Source organism: Leptonychotes weddellii, chromosome 5, assembly GCF_054177405.1.
Source record: "Leptonychotes weddellii isolate Sample4059 chromosome 5, ASM5417740v2, whole genome shotgun sequence".
In the NCBI taxonomy this organism is placed as follows: Eukaryota; Metazoa; Chordata; class Mammalia; order Carnivora; family Phocidae; genus Leptonychotes; species Leptonychotes weddellii.
In genome coordinates, this window is record NC_138373.1 from 142,217,541 (window position 1) to 142,242,921 (window position 25,381).

Sequence of the window (25,381 nt, forward strand, 5' to 3'; positions counted from 1 at the left end):
AAAGGATGAATACCCAACTTTTATATCAACATGGATGGGACTGGAGGAGATTATGCTACGTGAAAGAAGTCAAGCAGAGAAAGTCAATTATCGTAAGGTTTCACTTATTTGTGGAACATAAGGAATAGCATGGAGGACATCAGGAGAAGGAAGGGAAAAATGAAGGTGGGGAATCAGAGGGGGGAGACGAACCATGAAAGACTATGGACTCTGAGAAACAAACTAACGGTTTTGGGGGGGTGGGGGCATGGGTTAGCCCAGTAATGGGGATTAAGGAGGGCACGTACTGCATGGAACACTGGGTGTTATATGAAAACAAGGAATCATGGATCACTACATCAAAAACTAATGATGTATTGTATGTACAGTGACTAACATAGTAATAAAAAAAAAGTTCATAATCAAGCTTAAAACAATACCATCATTTCCAGACTGGATATTCATATTCTTAGGGGGAACAAAATTTTGGCTTTTTATGTTATGATCAGAATTGCTCTTGCTTGATCATATATATATATATGAACCTTTTAAGTTGTTTTTCATGCAAAGAAGTTTTTTTTAAAGATTTTTAAAAATTTATTCATTTGAGAGAGAGAGCACACAAGAGCATGAGCAGATGGGAGGGTGAGAGGGAGAAGCAGACTCCCTGCTGAGCGGGGAGCCCCAACTCAGGGCTCGATCCTAGGACCCCAGGATCATGACCTGAGATGAAGGCAGATGCTTAAGTGACTGAGCCACCCAGGCGCCCTCATGCAAGGAAGTTTTAAAAGATATGTTTGAAATAGTTGCTATCTTAAAGTACTGGCCTAAAGTTTAGTTTCTCAAAATTCAAAGGATTCACTATTAAAATGTGAAGATGAGGACTTTATAACAGTTTCTCAGTGTCCTAAATATATGAGTGAATCACTAAAAAAGAGTTTATCAGCAAAATGCAGAAACACATATAAAGTCAGAGTATATTCATGATGTATCATGTTTTTTTTTTTACATCTCTATCTTTAGTGCTTATACAATAAAAAAACACTATTTTGGTAGCTATATTTTAATAAACATATAATTGTGGCACCAAGATTATCCATAAAAGTCTTAATAAAAGCAAATTTTTTAAAGTTTAACTTTAACTCATTACTTAGTCTAACTATCTTTTAAAATAAGTATTTTAAGCCACTTATTAAAGTTACTAAGGTTGACCTCAATAAAAAATGAGCCATAATTTAGAAAGGAAAGGAGAAGGAAGAACTAAACATATATCAATCAGTACTTTTTAGCATATCAGATGCTGTGTGCATGTTCTTTTTGATACTCACCTTTCTCCCATTTATGTGAATCAAATAAGGATGCCAACCACAATTCCTGCTGCCCCCATTCTTTCCCTATACCCTTCCTTGTTTCAGTCACATAATCCAGGGTTGGCCAGTCATTAAGCATTTCTTCCCCTGGGAAGAGAGATTGATTCAAGGGAGGGCACATGACCCAAGCTAATCAGAATGTTTCCCTAGAAATGAGCTATGATATTCCATAGTTAATTTCATTCAATTAGGAAAACTAACAATATTAAAGCCCTCATAACTGCTAATCCCTTGGCTTCAAAGAGCAAGATCAACTACTGTAGGAGAGAAGTGAAATATTATGCCAAGGAGTAAAGCTGGAATGAGGTGCTAGGAAAGAGAGAACACCAGACAGCCAGACAACAAGCACAGATGACACTGAGCTCCTAGATCCTGTTCTACTTAGACTTCTTAGCTATGTGAATCAATAACTTCCGTTTTTGTTTAAGCTAGTTTGAGTTGGTTTCTGTGATTCTGAACGTGAAAAGAGTCCTAAAATACAAATATCATTGGTTTAATTTGTTTTCATTAAAGAGATATTTGTATTTGTGTTTAAAACCACAGTCACTTTAAGGACACAAAAAGCATATAAACATACTTTGGAAAAACATTTATTTATGTAGATAGTTTAAAAATATTTTTTTATTTTCTTTAAATTTAAAACCATTACATTTAAAGCAGATTAAGTGACAAAACATTGTTAGTAAAAATATTGCTGAGTGGGTTATGGAGAGAGAGTACAGTAGTTATCATTTAAATCACTTTTCAATATTGACTACAGCACACATAAACTTATAACATCACATGATCCTGTTGTCAATTAGTGTTCTGTCATAGCTCTATGCAAGGGCAACAGGTGGTCTTAAAGGAAAAAGCAAAACACTAAATTCCTGAGCCAAGATTGCACTGAGTATATATAAAGATCTCTGGGGTGGTTATAAAAGTGACAATTTAGACTTTGATATTATAGTAGCTAGTGAGACTTATTTCAGCATTACATTTATTCAAATTACACATACTTTGGTCTTTTCACTTCTGAATGCCCATCAACACAGGTATATCCTGTCCTTTGTTGTGCTACATAGGGAAACAATGTAATACTTAATACTATATATAAAAAAGAAAGAAAGAAAGAAAGAAAGAAAAAGAAAGAAAGAATAAGAAAGAAAGCCCTCCCAGTAAAGACTGGCTTTTGCTATTTATCTTGGGGTCCTTTACTTCCCAGTTGCTCCCTTATCTTTTGCTCACTAGTCATTGACACACCACAATGCTTTTTAATACCATCTCTTTAGTATTTCTATTATTTCTCTCATTCCAACTCTGTACCAATAATAATATTTTGACATTGTTTTTTCCTGTCCCGTACTTTCCAGCCAGTGGTTGAGAGGTGACAATCACATTGCATGGGACTCCAGCTCAGCAAGAATTAAAAATGGAAGCAGAAAAACTATCTCTGGAATTGTTCAATTGGGGAATTGAAGTCTATCCTATCCTCAACCAGCCAAAGCCCAGACTTTAATCCATTATGTTGTTGTGTAACTGGAGGTAGACAAAGATCACTGGAAGATAAGGAATTCCCTTAGAGGGCTGGACAACCCTTCAATATAATTAACAGAAAGTTTTCTTGGTTTCTAGTATCCTTTTGGTTACTACTAATAAACCCCCTCTTGTGAAAATGATAAGTAGGCTGAGGTGGTTATTTTTACTTCTGGCAACCATAACTGTGGTCATTCCACAGTCTGCGAGGAAGCTTTAAATGTCTTTTGAATAAATATCCTCAGGACAAATGCCAACTGAGCTGGTTCAGTTCAAAGCCTGCACAATAGCTTGACTCAATTACATGCATTCATTAGCCAAATCAATATACTACACCCACTTACATCAATGGACAGATCATCCAAACAGAAAATTTATAAGCAATCATCAGCCTTAAATGACACATTAGGCCAGATGGACTTAATAGATATATAGAACATTCCATCCAAAAACAGCAGAATATCCATGCTTCTCAAGTGTACATGGATAGATCACATAACAGGCCATAAAACAAATCTCAGTAAGTTCAAGAAGACTGAAATCTTATCAAGCATCTCCACTCAAAATAGCATGAAAGTAGAATCAACTACAAAGATTGCTGGAAAAACTACAAAAATGTAGAGATTAACAACATGCTACTGAACAACCAGTGGACCATTAAAGAAATCAAAGAAATAAAAAAATACCCAGAGACAAAAGAAAACGGAAATATGACACACCAAAATCTATGGGATGCAGCAAAAGTAATTCTAAGAGAAAAGATCATAGTAATACAGGCCTACCACAAGAAAAAAACAAACAAAAATGTCAAATAAACCGCCTAACTTTACACCTAAAAGAGGTAAAAAAGAAGAAAAAATGAAACTCAAAGTCAGTAGAAGGAAGGAAATACTAAAGATCAGAGTGGAACTAACAGAATAAAACAACAATAGAAAAGATCAATGAAATTAAGAGCTGGTTCTCTGAAAAGATAAACAATTGACAAGACTTTAGCTAGACTAACAAAGAATAAGAGACTGGCTTCCAATAAAATCAGAAAGGAAAGACAAGAAGTTACAACTGACATCACAAAAATACAAATGATCATAAAAGACTACTATGAAAAATTACAAAAAAATTGGACAACCTAGAAGAAACGAATACATTCCCAGAAATATACAATCTTCCAAGACTGAAGAAATAGAAAATCTAAATAAACCAATCACTAGTAAGACAACTGAATCAGTAATCAAAACTTCCCAACAAACAAAAGTCCAGGACTAGACCGCTTTACTCATGGTGAATTCTACCAAACATCCAAAGATTTAATACCTATCCTTCTCAAACTCTTTCAAAAAAAACTGAAGAGGAAGGAATGCTTCCAAACTTATTTTTTGAGTCCAGTATTACCCTAATACCAAAACCAGACAAAGACACCACACAAACGCAGACATACATACATTATAGGCTAACATGCCCTGATGAACACAGATGCAAAAATCTTCAACAAAATATTAGCAAACTGAATTCAATAATACATTAAAAGGATCATATATCATGATCAAGTGGGGTTTATTCCAGGGATGCAAGAATGGTTCAACATCCACAAATAAATCAGTGTGATAGGCCACATTAACAAAATGAAAGACAAAAATCATACAATCATCTCAATAAATGCATAAAAAGCATGTGACAAAATTCAACAACCACTTATGATAAAAACTATGAACAAAGTAGGTACAGAGGGAATAAATGCCAATATAATAAAGGCCATATATAAGAAACCCACAGCTAACATCAGTTAATACTGAAAAACTGAAAGCTCTTCCTCTAAAATTAGGAATAAGACAAGGATACCCACTATCCCCACTTTTATTTAAGATAGTATTGGAAGTCCTAGCCACAACAATTAGGCCAGAAAAAGAAATAAAAGGCATCAAACTGGAAAGAAAGTAAAACTGTCATTATTTGCAGATGACATGATATTATACATAGAAAACTCAAACAACAGCACCAAAAAACTGTTAGAACTAATAAATGACTTCAGTAAAGTAGCAGGATACAAAATCAACATATGACAATTTGTGGTGTTTCTATAATCTAATAACAAATTATCAGAAAGAAATTAGGAAAACAATCCCATTCACAATTTTATCAAAAAGAATAAAATACCTAGAAATAACTTTAAGGAGATTAAACTTTTAAGGAGGTGAAAGGCCTGTATACTGAAAACTGTAAGATACTGATGAAAGAAATTGAAGAAGACACAAATAAATGGAAAGATATCCCATGCTCATGGATTGGAAGAATTAATATTGTTAAAATGTCCATAATACCCAAAGCATTCTACAGATTCAATCCAATCCCTATCAAAATTCCAATGGCCTTTTAGAACAAATAATTCTAAAATTTGTATGGAACCAAACCCTAATAGCCAAAGCAATCTTGAGAAAGAACAAAGCTGAAGTTATCATGCTCCAATCTCAAACCATAGTACAAAGCTATAAAACAGTATGTTATTGGCATAGAAACACACACAGATCAATGGGACAGAACTGACAGCCCAGAATTAAACCCACACATAATATGGACAATCAATTTATGAGAAAGGAGTCAAGAATATACAAAGGAGAAAAGATAGTCTCTTCAATAAATATGTTGAAAAAACTGCACAACCACATGCAAAAGAATGAAACTAACCACTAGGTTATACCACACACAAAAAGTTAACTCAAAGTGGCTTAAAGACTTGAATGTAAGACCTAAAACCATAAAATTCTTAGAAGGAAACATGCAATAAGCTGCTTGACATTGGTCTTAGTGATATTTTTGTAGATCTGGCTCCAAAAACAAGGGAAACAAAAGTAAAAATAAGCAAATGGGATTATATCAAACTAAAAATCTCCTGCACAGCAAAAGAAACCATCATCAAAATGAAAAGGCAACAAACTGAATGGGAGAAGATTTTTGCAAATCATATATCTGACAAGGGATTAATATCTAAAATTCATAAAACTCAACAACAAAAAAAACCTGATTAAAAAATGGGCAAAGGATCTGAATAGACATTTTCCCAAAGAAGACATACAGATGACCAACAGGCACATGAAAATATCTTCAACATCACTAATTATTAGAGAAATGCAAATCAAAACCACAATGAAGTATCACCTCCTACTGGATAGAATGGGTATTATTGAAAAGACAAGAAATAACAAGTGCTGGCTAGGATGTGGAGAAAAGGTAACCCTCATATACTGCTGGTGGGAATGCAACTTGGTATATAGCCACTGTGGAAAACAGTATGAAGATACTTCAAAAAATTAAGAATAGAACTACATAATCCAGCTATTTGACTTTTTATTTATTTATTTTTAAGATTTTATTTATTTGATAGAGAGAGAGCACGAGCAGGGAGGAGGGGGAGAGGGAGAAGCAGGCTCCCCGCTGCACAGGAAGCCCCATGTGGGGCTCCATCCCAGGACCCTGGGATCATGACCAGAGCTGAAGGCAGATGCTTAACTGACTGACCCACCCAGCCGCCCCTGACTTCTGGGCATTTATCCAAAGAATACAAAAATGCTGATTTGCACCCCTATGTTCATGCAGTATTATTTACAATAATCAAGAAATGGAAACACCCTGGGCGCCTGGGTGGCTCAGTTGGTTAAGCGACTGCCTTTGGCTCAGGTCATGATCCCGGAGTCCTCGGATCGAGTCCCGCATCGGGCTACCGGCTCGGCGGGGAGCCTGCTTCTCCCTCTGACCCTATTCCCTCTCATGCTGTTTCTCTCTCTCTCCCTCTCAAATAAATAAATAAATAAAATCTTAAAAAAAAAAGAAAGAAATGGAAACACCCTAAATGTCCATCGTTGGATGGACGGTTAAAGAAGTTGTGGTATATATATATACAATGACTACTACTCAGCCATAAGAAAGAATGAAATCTTGCCATTTACAACAACAAATGGACCTTAAAGGTATTATGCTAAGTGAAATAAGTCAGATGGCGGAAGACAAATATCAAATGATTTTACTTACATGTGGAATCTAAAAAAAAGCAAACGAATTAACAAAATAATACAAATATAAGCTCACAGATACAGAGAACAGATTGGTGGTTACCAGAGAGGAAGTGAGGTGGGGGTGGGCAAAATGAGTGAATGGAGTGAAGTATGATGATGGATGATGGTAACGACTTTTAGTGGTGATCACTTTGTAGTGTATAGATTTCAAATTACAAGGCTGTATACCTGCAACATATAGTTATATACTAATTTTACCTCAAAAAAATGCTACAAACTGTACCCCCACACACTAGTATTAAAGAGTGTGACCAGCTGAATTTCAACTTCAGAAGTCTATTCTTCGATGGACTCTGAGAAACAAACAGGGTTCTAGAGGGGAGGGGGGTGGGGGGATGGGTTAGCCTGGTGATGAGTATTAAAGAGGCATGTTCTGCATGGAGCACTGGGTGTTATGCACAAACAATGAATCATGGAACACTACATCAAAAACTAATGATGTAATGTATGGTGATTAACATAACAATAAAAATTTAAAAAAAAGAAGTCTATTCTTTACTGCAAAGTTTAAAATACAGACTGCTCAGTTTGAGAAAACAGTATAATTCAAAAGAATAACTACACTGTGTTTGTTAAATATGTCCTTGTTGAAAATACAATGGTATACAAGCAACTAGAGGATTATAAATAAATTGTGATCCAAAATCCTGGTAAATCCAATTGTTTAGAACTTGCTACATATTCCCTCATTAAATCATTCATAAATCACAACTAAATTTATTGGACTTTTACTGCTTGTCCAGAGCTGTGCATAAATGCTTATATCATTCTCTTGAGAAGGGTGAACTTTTCTATTTACTATTTTACTGATGAGTAAAATTTATGCACAGAGCAATTAAATAATTAGTCCACGTTCATACTGCTGGAAAGTGGCAGGGCAGAATCTGAATAAGCAGACCATTTCTAAAGTCTGCCTTAGCCGGTGCCTTAACCATCATGAATTTCATCTCTTGCTGGGCAGGTCCAGAGGCTACTCTATATATCCTAGGATAGTTAAAGTAGTAATTACTATGTAATAATGGTAACTATAGTTCTGGGACATAAAAGCATACAAAGAAAAAAAAAACAGGATTAAGGGAGAAACTATATATATATTTTTTCCTGGTAAGAAAATTAGGCATTGATTAAAAGAATTTACCTGTTCTATAGTTCTGAATACAAAACTAGAACAGATTAATCTTAAAGATTTCCATTTTGTTTCCCCTTAAACTCTTTAGAGTATGATGATGACAAAGGTACTCTTTCACATGTCTTTATTTCATTGGCATTGGAAACTAATTTTTACAAGCTAAACAGGAATAACTCTTGGTTATTTAAGCACTACTGTTATTTTCAAAAACATGGGACTTTTAAAAATAACTAAATAATAATTTAGTAGCAAACAAACTTTATTTGGTAATTATCAGGCCTTTTCTTCAGTTTCATAGACTTTCTAAAATTCAATGATAGTCATTTTTCTAGGAAAATAGCCAGGTTTTCTTCTTCCTCATCATGTAAACTGTTTTAATTTAAAATTATGTCTCTTAGCTTCCAAATTTTTATACACACAAGTGAATCAAACAATATTGTATTTGTGATCAGTCTTTATTTTTATATTAACTTTAGTTTTGCTCTTTGCCCAGTGCAGACAGATCTAGACTATTTCCTCTAACAGTTGCATGAGTCTGTCTTATCACCTAAGGCTAATTTAAAAAGAGTGTATGTTTATACTTTAAAGGAAAAACAGAACAATGTTTACTGAAAGTTCTTGGCTAAAATTCTAAATAAAAGTATACTCTAGGGACGCCTGGGTGGCTCAGTCGTTAAGTGTCTGCCTTCGGCTCGGGTCATGATCAGGGTCCTGGGATCGAGTCCCACATCGCGCTCCTTGCTCGGTGAGGAGCCTGCTTCTCCCTCTCCCTCTGCTGCTCCCCCTGCTTGTGCTCTCTCTCTCTCTGACAAATAAATAAAAAAAAAAAAATCTTGAAAAAAAAAAAAAGTATACTCTTCCCTCAGATGGCACATTTTCTTCTCATTCATCATCTCAGACTTTTCTCCCAAAGTGAGGCTCCTTAGTTTTCTGTAAACATGATTCCAAAATGCCAGAATTCCTCTTTAACAAGGCAGTTGACTTCACTTATCGTATCTAGCTAAATGCTGAAACTGGTTTTCTAGTAGTAGTGGTGATAGGTTATAGTGAGTCACCCCCACTCCAACCCTTGTGACCGATGGCATGTACTTATGAGGTAATGGATCAGAATTCAGGCTCCAGGCTGTGGTTGAGGAGCAGCTTTTCTGTAAGACAATGTTAACTGTTACTGGAATTCTACCCCAAAACTTGGCACCACCTTGCAACTGAATGTTTCTCAACATTTACAGACAATGACAGGCTCTCAAACTTGCTAAATGAGATACATCAGGGAAGTATTGGGGGTGCTGGGGGTTCTCCCCTTGGTAGTCATCCATGGACTTCCTCCCATGGTGATACCCAAATGGAGTCTTGATGAATATGAAATTAGTCAGGCCAATAATAGGGGGAATGGGAGTTCCAAGGAGAGAAAAAAATTCAAAGACACCAAAAGGGAATAGGAGAATGATACATTCAGAGAAATGCAAGTAGTCTGCTACAGCTGCAGGAGACAGGAATGTATGGAAGTGTGCAAGAAATGAAGAAGAGAGTCTGGGTCTTGATGATAAAAACATCTATATGCAATTCTAAGATGTTAGAATATGTGTCGAAGGCAGTAGAGAGTCACAGAAAGTTTTGAAACAAGAATGAAGTATGAACAGATCCACTAAGGCTTTAGTGACAGACTGAAAGAGAATAATGAAACCAATTGGGAGCTATTATAATAATTCAGTTTAGAAATGATGAGGGCTTGAACTAAACAGCAATGGGCATGGAGTCCTGTGGTCAGCTGTGAGAAATATTAAAAATGAAAAAATCATAGACTGACAGGGACAGGGAAGAAGACAGAATCAAGGATGACTTTCAAGTTTCTGGTGTGGGTAGCTGATTGAGGTAGAAGATTATGAAGTAGGTTTAGGCTGGGCAGAGGATGAAATGAAGCCAGTAGGGGGTAAAGAGATTGGATATCCAACATATGCTGATGCTTACTGGACTGTTAGTTTTCCATTACATTTTCTCTAGAGGGAAAAATCATAATTTTAAAGGTCATTTTAGCCCTCTGTTATTATAGAAGGTCTCCTGTGTATTTCCAGAAGCAAAAAAGAGGTCATGGTCAATGTTAAATATATTTATAACATATATTCCAATGAATACCAAAATGGATTGGACCCATATGTTCAATTCACATTAAAATATATGTCACAATGCATCTGCTTTTAAAGTGTGTGTCAGAAACAATTTCCAGAACAAATGCCAAATATCCTGGAGATGCTTGAGTTCAAATTACCAATATATGCCATTGTACTTAAACTGTTTGCTACTTGGATATATACTAAATGTAGATACATGTTTGAAATCTATTCTTACAGACTTTTAAAAAATTCTTAAATACTGTTTTTAAAAGATAAAATATGAGAAAAAGACTGTTTTATGGTGTTTCACCTTCAAAATGCACACATTTTCTTGAAAGGCTGAGAGCCAAGAAAAATTTCAAAGTATATTGCTAGTATAGTACGAATGTCTGGATAACATAACTAAATACATTAAGGTGAACTAAAACCCCAAACTGGACTCTTTATAAGTACCTAGATACTTGAAAAACAGACTAGCTCTGAATAATCCATTAAGATATATTTTATCCAGAATGAGCTATGTAGCCTGGTTTGCTTGGATGGAATAAATTATTGTCAAATTTCTGAGCCATGATTTGTCAGCATTTCTCAATGTTTTTTTAATAAAATTCACACAAACAGATATCTAGTTTCATAATAATTATTAATGTGGACCTAGAATGGCTTTACCCTATTTATTTCTCAAGCTGGTTCAACTTAGATCATGGTAGAGTAAATTTCCTATATACTAAGGTCTTAAAAATTGAAAGATAGGAAGGAAGGAAGGAAAGAAGGAAGAAAGAAAGAAAAAAGAAAGAAAGAAAGGGAGGGAAGAAAAGAATAGAATAAAAAAGAAAAGAAAAAGATGGCATGAAAGAAAAAAAAACTTCTTGTGACACTACTGCTGTGCAGCAAAACTGTCATCAAATTCCATCTCTTCTGGATGTATAGATTCATCAATGATCTATTCAAACTGCTTCTACACTGTGCAGTGTCTGGTTTTTAGTAGCGTAGGATAGATATTTCATTTTTGTAACATTAGCCGAGACACTATTTATGAAGGTGGTTTCCTCAACCATCAAACACTGTATAGTGGAAAAAAAAATAGAGCTTAGAATATTTTTATTATAACTGATAAATTTAACATCTTGGCATAATATTATATTAGAAGAATTACTTACTCAAGAAGATCTGGGTCTAGTCCTTCTGATATCATTTTGTTTCTTATTGCCATCACTGGAACACCCTAAGCAAAGGACATAACATAATCAATTATTAAAAATGCCTCCTTCATAAAAACAGATAAATAGAACAATGAAGGAGAACTGAGAGCTGAGATATAAACCCAAATATAGATGGCCAACTAATATTTGACAAGGGAGCCAAGAATGCAGAAAAGAAAGTCTCTTCAATTAATGGTGCTGGGAAATTGGATAGTCACATGTAAAAGAATGAAACCTGATCCCTATCTTACACCACTTACAAAAATTAACTCAAAATGGATTAAAGACTTTAATGTAAAATCTGAAACCATGAAACTCCTAGAAGAAAACATAGGAAAAAAGCTCCTTGATATGGGAGTTGATAATGATTTTATGGAAGTCACACCTAAAGCATGAGTAACAAAATACAAAATAAGTGAGATTATATCAAACTAAAAAGCTTCTGTACAGCAAAAGAAACCATCAACAAAGTGAAAATAATATAGAATGGGAAAAATATTTACAAACCATATATCTGGTAAGAGGTTAGTATCCAAAATATATAAAGAACTCATACAACTCAATAGCAAAAAACTTAAATAATGCAATTTAAAAATGGGCAAAGGACCTGAATAGGCATTTTTCCAAAGATATATGAATGACCAACACATACACAAAAAGATGCTCAACATCCCTAGTTAATAGAGAAATGCAAATTACAAACAATAAGATATCATCTCATGCCCGTTAGAATGGCCATCACTAAAAAGATAAGAGGTAACAGATGCTGGCATGGAGGTGAGCAAGGGAACCCTTGTGCACTGTTGGTGGGACTGTAAACTGGTAAAGCCACTATGGAAAACAGTATGAAGATTCCTCAAAAAATTAAAATAGAACTCCCATATGACCTAGCAATTCCAGTGCTGGGAATATATCCAAAGGAAATGAATATACTAACTCAAAAAGGTATCTGCAGGTCCATTTTTGTAGCAGCATTGTTTATGATAGTCAAAACATGGAAACAACCTAAGTGTCCATCAATGGATGAATGGAAAAAGAAGTTGTGGTATATATACACACAATGGAATATTATTCAGCCATAAAACTGAGAAAATCCTACCATTTATGACAACATAGACAGACCTTGAAGGCATTATGCTAAACACATAAAGACAAATATATTATGATCTCATTCTATGTGGAATCTAAAAACAAAACAAAACTACCAAACTTACAGAAAAAAGAGACCAGATTTGTGGTTACCAGAGGCAGGGGTGGGGGGTTGGGAGGAAGGAGGGGGAACTGGAGGAAGGTGGTCAAAAGGAGAAACTTCCAGTTATAAAGAAGTAGTAGGGATATAATGTACAACATAATGACTACAGCTAACACTGCTGTGTGATATATAGGAAACTTGTTCAGAGAGTAAATCCTAAGAATTCTCATCACGAGGAGAAAATTTTTTCTTTTCTTCTCACTGTACCTATGTGAGATGATGGATGTTAACTAAACCTATTGTGGTAATCATTTCACAATATATGTAAATCAAACCATCATGCTGTATGCCTTAAACTTATACAGTGATGTATTTCAATTATTTCTCAATAAAATAAAAAAAAATTAAATGAATAGAAGCTAAAATAAAAAGCCTCCTTTATAGGTCTCATACCCCCTAAAACAAGACCTTTTATTTTTTTTTTTATTTTTTTAAAGATTTTATTTATTTATTTGAGAGAGAGAGAATGAGAGACAGAGAGCATGAGAGGGAGGAGGGTCAGAGGGAGAAGCAGACTCCCTGCCGAGCAGGGAGCGCGATGCGGGGCTCAATCCCAGGACTCCAGGATCATGACCTGAGCCGAAGGCAGTCGCTTAACCAACTGAGCCACCCAGGCGCCCCTAAAACAAGACCTTTTAGATGGCTTATATTTAAAATAGCTTATTTTGCTTTTATATTAGTATGTATGTAGCACTTGAATAATCTAATAAGGTACACATTTTAACTGACTTAGTGGAATCAGTGCTATCCAATATCACATATGCCCAAATTAAATCATTTGAGCTTATCCATTACTAATTCTGCTGTAAACAAGTCAGATATCACATTCTCACTTCTTATACCTCCAAAAAAAAAAAAAGTTGATGACTCAAACGATTAAAACCTTCGCTGGGATGTACAATAAATACTTAAGAAGATGAGTAAATGTCTTTTCAAATAAAGATTTCAGAGCTTTCTGAAGTATAGCTATGTTAATGTTCTTTTCATAAGCAAATGGTCCAATTCCATTTGGACACAAAGATCAAATAAAATTCAAGAATTCTCCTGGGACTGTATTATACATCTTGTATAATAAGAAAAGGGTATGTCAGAAATACATATTTACTTGAAAAGGCGACTGATTTACTGAAAGCTCATTTATAAAGCTCTAAGGGAAGAAGATGCAATCCAGTCTGCCAATTCCTACTCTTCACATCATTCCAAAAGATGAGGAAACACAAATATGTGTTCAATTTGAGGACCTTCATTATATCACTTTCAAAAGTGGAATCACTGTGCTTTAAAAGGCTGTACACACAGTTGGGACCCTCTCTGTCATATCTCTTCATCCCATGTGGCAGAAGGGGTAAGCCGAGCCAGAGCCCACGGGAAAAAGCTCCATCACTGCTCCACCGGTGCTGCATACTCTTCCCTTCAGGCGTTCCATGTCACTAGCCAGTTGTGTGATACTCAATTTTGAACCCAAGGTATAGAAGAGGCCCCCTAGGAGCACTAATGTTCCAGGTCCAATTTCTCAGAACTCTACCCTGAAATTTCTGGGCACCAGCCCAACTAAGGTTCTCCTGCTTTCTTTTGCAGTTGTCCCATGTGTTTTCTGGTCTCAAGGATCTTAGGAGCAAATTTACTGGGTTATCACAATTGCACACCTTCGATATTTAACATCACCATGGCAGCACAGTGCTTTATGCTGAGAAAAGACATAAACAGCCCCTGCCCTCAGGGAGTAGTCTAATAGATGTGTTAGATAAACATAGTGCAATCAAGCAATTGATAACAGAGGCCTGCATAATGGTAATGTTAGACCCAAGGAAAGGCAGACTGAGTTAAAGATCCGCAAACGACTTGCTGATGTGAGTCTTAAAGATGGGACAGAAGTTTTAGTTAAAAAGAAAAAGACAAAGACTTATAAACATACACAAATCTTTAAATAATCTATTTTACACAAGTTGTCTCAAACATATTTTTAAGAACAAAGAGATACTTGTCTAGATAATCTCCTTCATCAAAATGTTTATTTTATTTTATATTTCACCCAATAAAATCATTTAAATCTCAGCAAGCATACATAAAAACGTGAGAATCAAATAAATTCAATATGAAGAATCTTCAAAGTTAATGACCATATATCTCTCACAAAAATGTTACAGATCTTGCCAAGTTAAATTCAGATCATTATTAACCAGGATCTTCATTTTTAAAATCAGAAAATGTATTAAAATTTAATTCTTACTTTTTAAAAAAAATGTCCAGAAAAGACAGTTACCAAAGGAGTCATAAGATGCCTTCTATAACCATAATCTCTTATTTTGGTTTCGGAGGAGAAAAGTCCAAGTTCTCTACAGCTTGCTAGGTTAAAGGAGGTTGGGAAAACAAGGCTGTCTTTCAAATTTATAGTTTACCAGGAAGACTCTCTCCTGGGAGGCAGCAAAGGCAAGACTGTCATTTACAGGCCCTTTTATACATTCATCTTCATAACTGTTATGTCATAAATTTATAAAATGCAATCTATTAAGACTCAGAAAGTGGGGTCCGTGGGTGGCTCACTCAATTAAGTGCACCTGACTCTTGATTTCGGCTCAGGTCATGATCTCAGGGTTGTGAGATCAAGCCCCACGTTAGGCTCTGCGCTGGGCGTGCAGCCCACTTAAGATTCTCTCTCTCCTCCCTCTGCTCCCCCCTTCCCCCACCATGGGGTCTCTCTCTCTCTCTCTCAAAAAAAAAAAAAAAGACTCAGAAAGTTATGGACACTTAAATGCATCCTAAATGTTAGATGAAAATAAATAATACCATTGTATAATTCTCTTCAAAGCCATACTCCTGAAAGTAATAGTTTCATGGTGCAAACTTCAAGAAATTCTAAAAAGTGAAACATGGTAGGTTTGGAAGACAAAAAAGGTGGAAGATAAAATCTTTTGTTAGCTTATGAAGTTTAAGGATAAATGAAAGGAAAAAAAAAAAGGCTGTTACTTGCTTAGGGGCATCCAATATGAACAGACACTTATATTTGGAACCAAAAAGCATGAATTTAAAACTGTACCACTTTTAAAATATATTTTCTGGAACTAAGACTTGAGAGAAAGATTTTTCTCTTAAGTACAAAATGCACTTAATGATTACTTCATAATAAAATGCATTTAATTTTAATGGTGGAAGAGAAAGTTGATACTTGAAAGATAAGGTTGGGAATTTTACTTGATAATTAAAACTTAACTATTACTTAACTATTTAGTATAACAAGCAAAGTTAGGACTGTAAAAGAGATGTGAAAAAGAGCAGAGTTTTATGTTTTTTTTCTTTAAAAAGGCCTCTCAGTTTCTATTAACTATGGTTTGATGGTATAAGGTCTTTCTACAAACTCAACTATGTGATTTATTTATTATACTTTAGCATAATCCACAGGATATCATTGGAAAGGTTATACAAATAAGTTACAAAGCCGAGAAAACAGAAGGGAGAAATGAAGTTGAAAAAAACATTTCCTAAAATATAGCAAAGAAAGTGTGTATGAGGTGGTAGTGAGGGGAGGTAGTGGGTAGGGAGTAATGGGGAAAAGGGAAGTTGGTAGAATTAGATAAGCTCCCTATTTTAACAGGAGTTTCATGGCCTTGGTTACAGTATAATACTCGAAACCTAAATACGTAAGCTCCGTATTTTACCCTTAGTTTCTTGAAGCTGTTTACAGCACAAGAATACAGATATTACCAAAATTTGGTGACTAGTCATTTCTGTATATGGATATAGACAAAAGAAAATACAAATAACTTATCTTACCCTAGTAGAGACTTTAATATTATCATCACCTTAATAAAAATCTCATAAAGCTTGATACAAAAATAATTTGGACTGTGTTCCAAAGGATGCATTCCAAAGGGATTTGCTGCTATGTTTCCAGTGATGTTGCTTAGAAAATTTGTTTTGATATATTCTTCCTTAGGGGTTAAGGAACAGAGTCAGGTTTGTTAAACATCAAAAAGAAGTGTCCAATTTCTGATCTCCAAGAGACAAAGCTACTGGTGGTCTAAGTTGGACATGAGAGACCTCAAAACTGAAGTCTACTGAACTGTGGGATTATTTTTGGCAAGTGATAATGGCAGTTTGTCCAACATAAGTAATGAAGAAGAGAGAAGGCAACCATAAGTTTGATGTTCCAAAAAATCACGTCTGTATTTGCGTCACTGGAGAAAGTGTGTAAAGAAGCCACACTAATGAAATTATGATGGCAACACCATCAGTTACTACTAGTTTCTTATATCACAAAAATTGAAGGATGCCAATATTTACATTTATTATGTTAATGAAAGACAAGCTACTGAATTCTTTTATAAACCATGTTGAAGTTTTCCCAAAGTTTTAGATTAGAAGGGGAGGAAACCCTTACTCAATCTAATGAAGATAAATGACTTTTCTTTTTTAAAGTAACAAAAAATGCTCCTTAAACTTTAGTTTCTCCTCTCAGTTTGAGCTTGAATCACAACAATTCAGTTATGAAAGATGCAAAATATTAAGTTTTTTTTCCTTACATAGGTCAACAATTAAAAAAAAAACATCTGTTGAGTTGACAGGTGAATAGTACTTTTCTTACTTGCAGGGAGAGGAAATGAGTACGAGTTGAATAGATGCCATGGGTTGGAAAAAAGGCAACCAGTCCTCTAATCAGGTTGTTTACTTAAGTTTTAACTTAGTGAAACGGACTCAACCATTTCTTTGCTTTCTGATTTTCAACAGCGCTATCTTAAAAATATCTTTACTTCCTTTTGTGAAATATATTAAGTAGAGTGCTAGAATTAGAATAAAATCTTCAGGTGAAATATTCTATATAATAGATACTAAATGTTTACAGAGCAAATCCTACCACAAAAGCAAGTACATGCTCAACAATCTCCTTCTGGAAGTTTTCTGTGAAGGGATACAAAATTAATTTAAATGAATCTCTTAATCACTGTAAAATGAATATGGCTATCTAAAAAAAGGGAAGTTTTATTTCTAATGACTTGTATAGATTTAGAAAATGCTAGACTCTGATATTAACTCCAATACTGTTGCCACGAAGGGTCACTGATTTGAACCTAAACATGCGGGGAAAAAAAGAGGTTCACATATCTTGATTAGTGCTATGTGGTTTATATGGAGCAAACAGTAAATTCTTCCTTTTTCAATGATTATCTCAAGAGTTAAGTTTTACAGTGAGAACGTATTTCTCACTGAGTGCCCATGAGATACCTTTAAAGATGAAGGAACAAATCACTGTAAAGTGGACAAAATGACGCTGGTCATGACTAGGACCCCAGGAAACTGGTAAAGTACATTCATAAAAATAAATACATTAGCCAATACCCCATGTGCCTTTTAGGAATGGGAACTAAAGTTAACTTAAATGTCTACCAAGAAAAACCTTTAAAGAAATTATTTCAAAAGGTAAAGGATCTATTGTTATGAGTCAGTTCAAAATAGAACCACATCAATTTCCCCATGTGATTGATTTTTCCCCTGGATATTCTTGTAACATGATAAATATTAGGTGTAGTGATCATGGTGCACTGAGTGTTTTCTTTGCATTTTGTAGCTACTCAAGTATTCATTGATTTAAGAGTAATTTGGTGCTGTGGAAGACTCATTTTCTTCCCTTCACTATAATGTAAAAATAATTATCTAAAATTTAAAGACTTGCTTTGATAGGCTAATTAATCCTAGACTGCCATTATGAATACTTCAGCTAAATTACAGCTTTGCTATACATTTCATTCAAATGATATTTGTTCTTTGAAATATGTATTCATTAAAATTTCCTAAATTTAACTATGTTTCTACTTTCCAGGAATAAAACCTTAACAAAATTTCTATTACAAATTATTTTGGAATTCACTACCAAAATTAAAAGTGTAATAAGTTCAGATGGCCTTCTGTTCAGTTTTTGAAAATGTATTATTTTATGTACCTATTCAAGGAGAATTAAAGAAATATCTTCAAAAAGGTAATAAAAGCAATAAGGAATAGAATTCTTAGTAATTAATTATAAAGATGATTCTACTGATTGAAACCACAAAGTCACTTTGAACTAATTTTCTAATAGTGGTAATGTGTTTGAACTGGTGTGTCATGAGCCTCATTCAATGCCCTTAGTGATCCATAGGTACCCATCGAAAGAGAGAGGATCAGTATTAGCCATTCCACGTGGCTATAGAACCACAATGAAGGGCCCTGAATCTGATACCAGTGTGTCATCAGGACATGATCTAACCAACTAAATGAATAAAAGTCATTTGTAAACTTGGGCTAGGAAAACAACAAGAAAAGTTGGGATGGTCTTATATTATGAAAAACTATGGTAAGATGTACTTACATCTGAACATATTTTTTAAAATTGCAGTATTAAGATGCAGATATCTTCAAGTAGAGAAATAATTTTCACTAATTTTTCTCAATAAAATTTAATATTTTGAAATCTATTTCCTTTTAAAACATACAGTCAACATACTAGCATTTTTTCTAAACTGTAAAACAATCCTTAGCAAAATATTACCTTACAAATGAAGTATTATGTCTTACATCTCTATGATTCATTTACGACAAATTATCTTCCACACCAGGACTATCTACCCCATTATGAATGTTTATGCTCTCAGATCCTTGTCAAATATGTTGCTAAAATGTCTTCCTTAAGTTGATGGTCTCTAAAACCACTACGACACTTCTCTGCCACCTGAGATGAGCCCACTTCCTTATAGCTCATTGGCTTCTCTGGTCTTTTACTTTTCCTCCTATTGGTAAACCCATAATCTTAGACAAATTTATAATTAAAGTGAGAATCACAATATTTCTGAAAAGAGTAAATCTGAGTAAATAACTACTTAATTTACATCACTATTATTTCCTCCTCACAACTTTGGAAAACTTTTTTGTGAGGTCCCTTATTTCTGGCAGAGTGGTTAGTAGCAAAGAAGATAAAAGGGCACTGAGAAATCAAAGTTGGGTGACTAAAACATTATAGTTGGATCAGAGTAAAAGAACTATACCACACAGTTCAGCAAGTATAAAAACTGTCATTGTTAGTATGTATCTTCAAAAGCTTCCTTAAGAACCTTAACAGTGGGACGCCTGGGTGGCTCAGTTGGTTAAGTGCCTGCCTCTGGCTCAGGTCATGATGCCAGGGTCCTGGAATCAAGTCCCGCATCAGGCTCCTTGCTCAGTGGGGAGCCTGCTTCTTCCTCTGCCCCTCCCCCTACTCATGTGTGTGTGCGCGCGCATGCACTCTCTCTCTCTGACAAATAAATAAAATTAAAAAAAAAAAAAAGAACCTTAATAGTAGAGTACTGTTCTTTTTGTCACAACTTCTAAAGAGTTACAGAGTTGTTTAAATGAGTTGGAATGAAAGATGAAGTCTAAAGTTAAAAATATTTTTCTGCTAAATGCCCCTGTCTTTGTTGGTTCCCATTTTATATATCATTTAAAGGAGATTCCTATGAAATTTAAAACTACCTTAAGCTTATCCTCCAAATGTGCCCTCCTCTGTGTTTGCTTAACTCCTTTTTCTTTCGTTTATGGGGAGAGGCATACAGAGGTATGGTATTACAGTGAATTTAAGGCAGATGAAGTAAATTTTATTGGTACTCCACAAAATAAACTGAAATAAAGAATTAAATGTTTTGGCTTGAAAGGATTCTTCAGATAGGCAATCCTAGGTAAATTATTTTAGTTATGATACCAGTGACACAAAAATATGACATGGCGAATAAATTCCTAAAGAAATATATATATATATATATATATTTTTTAAAGATTTTATTTATTTATTCGACAGAGAGAGTGAGAGAGTACAAGCAGGGGGAGCAGTAGAGGGAGAGAGAGAAGCAGGCTTCCTGCTGAGCAGGGATCCTGACGCGGGGTTCGATCCCAGGATCCTGAGATCATGACCTGAGCCAAAGGCAGATGCTTAACCATCTGAGCCACCCAGGCGCCCCAAGAAATATATTCTTTTCATACATACTTTTATACCTAGGAAAAACTGATTTAATAAATTTAACATCCTAAATTTATTACCTTATCAATTATTTTTAAAAGATTATTTTGTATTCTCAATTATGTTATGTTCCATTTAATCCTCCTTTAAAATTTTTAATTTAATTTTGAATTATCTGATATATTATTAAGAAACAAAAAATTCAAGTCTACAGCAGCCAGATATCCTCCTATAACTCTAAGGGAGACGGACTTCTGTGTACATCAGCTTGTTGGTATGTGACTATTCTTTAAATATGATTGAGGATTCTAAATGCTCCCACAGTTCACAGTTCAAAATGTATTTTTCCAGAGACTGTAAGTACCATAAATAGAAACAGTTACGGTTAAACAACTAGTTTCTGGAAACAAACTATCCAAATCAACATCTTCTTAGCAAATGATTGCCACAAAAGGAGACTAGACTCTGGACTCTGGGAAACAAACAGGGTTATAGAAGGGAGGGGCGGGTAGGGGAATGGGGTAACCAGGTGATGGGTATTAAGGAGGGCACGTGTAAGAATGAGCACTGGGCCTTATATGCAACTAATGAATCACTGCACACTACAACAAAAACTTATGATGTACTATATGCTAACTGAACATAATAGAAAAATTAATTAATTAAATAAATAAGAAAACTACAATGAAAAATATGTAGTATCAGTAGTAAAATATTCTAAGCTATATATTTATGGCAAAGTGGCATTAGCAAAGAATATATGGGGAATAGATAAGGTAGGTGCACAGATTATTACCAAATGGATATTGACAACCATCTAACTTAGTAGTACCTGCCCATACATGTTTTTCCTTCGGTATTCTAAGGAAAACGAGAAATCAGGAAAACAAATATATCAGGGAAAGCAAGAAATTTGAACTTAGCAATATTATTGTTTACTGTTTTCTAACATATATAAGAAAAGTAAAATAGCAAAGAATAAACAAAAGGGCAAATACACCATTTAAATTAATACTTCTCAACATTAAATGTGTACATAGTATGGCTGGCTCTGAGCTCCCCAACTTTCCAGGCAACTTGGGGAGGGTTCAAAAGGCAGCCAAAATATTGAAAAATCCTAAGTGATTTTGAAATCACTGAAAAAAATTGGGTATTTTAATGAAAATCTATAATCTTGTTGGGAAAGTGAGTGAAACACTTTCCAGTAAAACTGGCATGATAATTCTTCACACATGGTCTCCTTAGAGGCTAAGTTCACTGTCTTTAGCAGAGAATAAGTAATTTTTTTTCCTTGGGCCAAAAACACAACAAAGTTACCTATTTCTAGGTTTTCCAGATACTCAGGCTATGGAAAAGCACAGGTAACACCTCAAGGGCTCCCAACTGGTGTCTAATTGTCACAGTTTTCTGCCTTTGGGGAAATCTCTACCCAATCTTTTTTGCATCTGATCTAAAAATGAATGTAGAGGAAGGAGGATAACTGTGGTCTCTTGAGTTCCATTTACCTCAATTCAAAATTACTATTCTGCTAAGCTTTACTTTTCTCTTTTAGTTGTAGTGAAATGGACATGGCTGACTATTTAGTTGATGGGAAACACAGAATATTTTCCCTTTCCAATTGGCAAAGTTGGCAAAATTGTGCAATTTATTAAATTGCTCACTTGTATCTTTTCTTTATCCATCTTTATCCACATTCATATGTGTAGGAAATCAATCATTATACATACAGCTTTTATCTTCAATGGACAGTGTGATGCTAAAACACCACAGAAAGTTGTCCATGGCACTACAACCATTATGCACTCAAAAAATACTGACCTTGATACTGAGCAGTAAACTTTAGATATTACAAAGGAAACTAACCACATGTTAATATTATACTTACAGAGTCAAAAATCAATGAAAAAAGAAATATCATACAGTTGTTAAACTAAATCTGTACTAGTGTTTTCCACAACTCCAACTACATATGAACCAGCAGCTCCTCCTTTTGACTACACTGTTGATCAGTGATGAGGAACCTAGCGTGGAACTCTCTAGACATAGGAAGTCACACTGGGGTCATATCCCAAACAAGGTTTTAAAGCCTTTAACTACTCTTACAAAAACTATACCTTATCTAAAGAGTACTCTACTTGTACTTGATTATTTTTCCCAGGTCTAAGGTACATAACTTCATGATGAACTAATTCTTCATCCTTAGGTAATGGAAGTCACATTTCCCCAAGCCAACATCCACTGCTGGCAACAGATGCATCAGAACCACCAAAACCAAGGAAATTATTCAATTCACGTTTTAAGCCAGCCAAAGAAAACAGAGCTTTAAAAAAGTCCAAGTGTCCGAAGAGACTGTTTTGGCAAATATGGTTTCAAAAAATACAAGTCATTAGCTTAATGTGGAAGTCGGACTTTCCCAATGCACAATTTATTACTGGCAAAGGATTCACCAAGCTCTGCCAGTAAAAAGGGGAGAACTGTTGGAAAAGTGATCTGTGTACACAATTCCAGTTAAGTTATAAAAGCAATATGTAATTTAGTAAAAGCTTGTGCTGCACTATTATGACAACAAACATTAAATCAGAATCAATTATCCGCCACATTTGGAACACAACATTATTACTCACTGAAAAATCCTGTGTAAAACTTGCTTAAAAAGGAAAAAGAAATCAGAAAATGCCAGCAGGTGTTCCAGGAATGTTCATTAATAATGAGATCCAAATTTGGGGATCAATTAATAGATCAAAAACCTAGAGGGAACTTCAGATCTCATTTTATGTATGAGGGAACTGAAGCCTTGAGAGGTGACATGATGACCATGGTCACATAGGACTGTATGACAAGGCTAAGAAACTATACCATGTTGCATCCCAGAAGTAGAATAAAGATCTAGGTGTACTCCTAGGCATTCAAATTGTGTCACAGAGAAACAACTATTTTTTGGAAATGTAATCATTCTTATATTTCACAGAGGGTAGTAATGTAGGAGTGACAGAAAAAGGTAATGGAGACCAAAAAGCAAGGTACTGTTTATTTCTCTGTGAACTGGTACTTGTGACATTTGAAAGATTCTGTTGGCTTCTGTTCAAAGAAGTTTATAATAATTAAGCAGTTTTAATTGCCTAGTTTATTTTTTTGTTTTTTTATTTTTAAAATTTTATTGAAATTTTGTTAGTTAACATACAGTGCAATATTGGTTTCTGGAGTAGAATTCAGTCATTCATCACTTTCGTACAACACCCAGTGCTCATCACAACCAGTGCCTTCCTTAATACCCATCACCCATTTAGCCCACCCCCCACCCACCTCCCTCCACCAACCCTAAGTTTCTTCTCTATTGTTAAGAGTCACTTATGGCTTGGGCGCCTGGGTGGCTCAGTTGGTTAAGCGACTGCCTTCGGCTCAGGTCATGATCTTGGAGTCCGGGATTGAGTCCCGCATCAGGCTCCCTGCTCGGCGGGGAGTCTGTTTCTCCCTCTGACCCTCCTCCCTCTCATGCTCTCTGTCTCTCATTCTCTCTCTCGCAAATAAATAAAATCTTAAAAAAAAAAAGAGTCACTTATGGCTTGTTTCCCTCTCTCCTCTTTTTCTTTTCCCTCCTCCCATATGCTCATCTGTTTTCTTTCTTAAATTCCACATATGAGTGAGATCATATGGTATTTGTCTTTCCCTGACTGACTTATTTCACTTGGCATAATATACTCTAGCTCCATCCATGTCATTGCAAATGAATTGCCTAGTTTCTAAAACAGATTTGCAGGTATGTGGCAAGTGAAGCAGGGCAAATAAATACCAAAGCAGTACATTCCAGGAGATAGCTAGGACTCAGGAAGAGGAAGTTTGCATGGCAGCTTAGAAAGAAAGCCAAAAAAAAAAAAAGACTAGTTCATCCTGATATGTAGGAAGCCTGAACATTTAAAAAAAAATCTGTAGGGGCACCTGGGTGGCTCAGTCAGTCAAGTGTCTGCCTTCACTCAAGTCCTGATCTCATGGTCCTGGAACCCAGCCCCATGCTGAACCCTTTGTAGGGTTCTCTGCTCATGGGGAGTCTGCTTCTCCCTCTCCCTCTGTGCGCTCTCTTGGTCTCGCTCTCTCTCAAATAAATAAATAAAATCTTTAAAAAAATCTGTATTTGTAATTTGTAGGACTTTTAAAGTCTTTCTATCTGAAGTGAGTGATCGCTACATGGTTAGTCAGCAAATTCAAGCTTTTATACTAGTGAAGAAGCTTAAAGGGTTTGTGAAATAGTTGTCTACTCCCTGTCTTAGAGAGAATGAAACGGTCTAGACAATAATTCAGGAAGGAAGCAAGATAATAGATTACAAGAGGGTTGAGGGCCTAGTAAGTATTAAGACACTGAGTGGAAGACTACTACACTTTGTAAAAGATAAGAAACAACATAAGTGGAATTACAGGTATAAGACTCTGCTTATGGAGCAGCAACTCATATTTTTAAGTGACAAAAATATAAAGGCAATTACCTTAAGAGGTGAGAGAACTTATGGCATTGTTAATTTCCTTTTGAGGTATAGAAATGGTTATTTGGAGGATTTTAGGAGATTTTTATACAGTTGGTATATAGTGATTTTTTCAGAAAGACAGGTATATTTTTGAGACCATTCTACCTTTTCTTTTGTCAATACAAATAATTCCCTACATTCCAGATTGTAGGCTTCTAAAATTCAGCTTTTATAAGATGTAGCAATGTGTACAATGGATGACAAGATCATATTAATAGCCGAAGCACAACTCACTTGATGGATTATGCAGATATTGGTCTTTCTCTACATTAGTAACTAAAACCA

The 25,381-nt window shown here is 35.1% G+C and overlaps 1 protein-coding gene across 3 annotated transcripts in view; it reads right to left on the minus strand.

The window, feature by feature from the left end:
- The window catches only part of WASHC3 (WASH complex subunit 3), a 51,838-nt gene that overhangs the window by 3,911 nt on the left and 22,546 nt on the right, over positions 1-25,381 (minus strand). For all 3 annotated transcript variants that reach the window (XM_031025913.2, XM_031025912.2, XM_006731302.3), the window contains one exon: positions 11,329-11,393. In XM_031025913.2, coding sequence (XP_030881773.1) covers positions 11,329-11,393 — 65 coding nt within the window. The remainder of the gene's footprint in view (positions 1-11,328; positions 11,394-25,381) is intronic.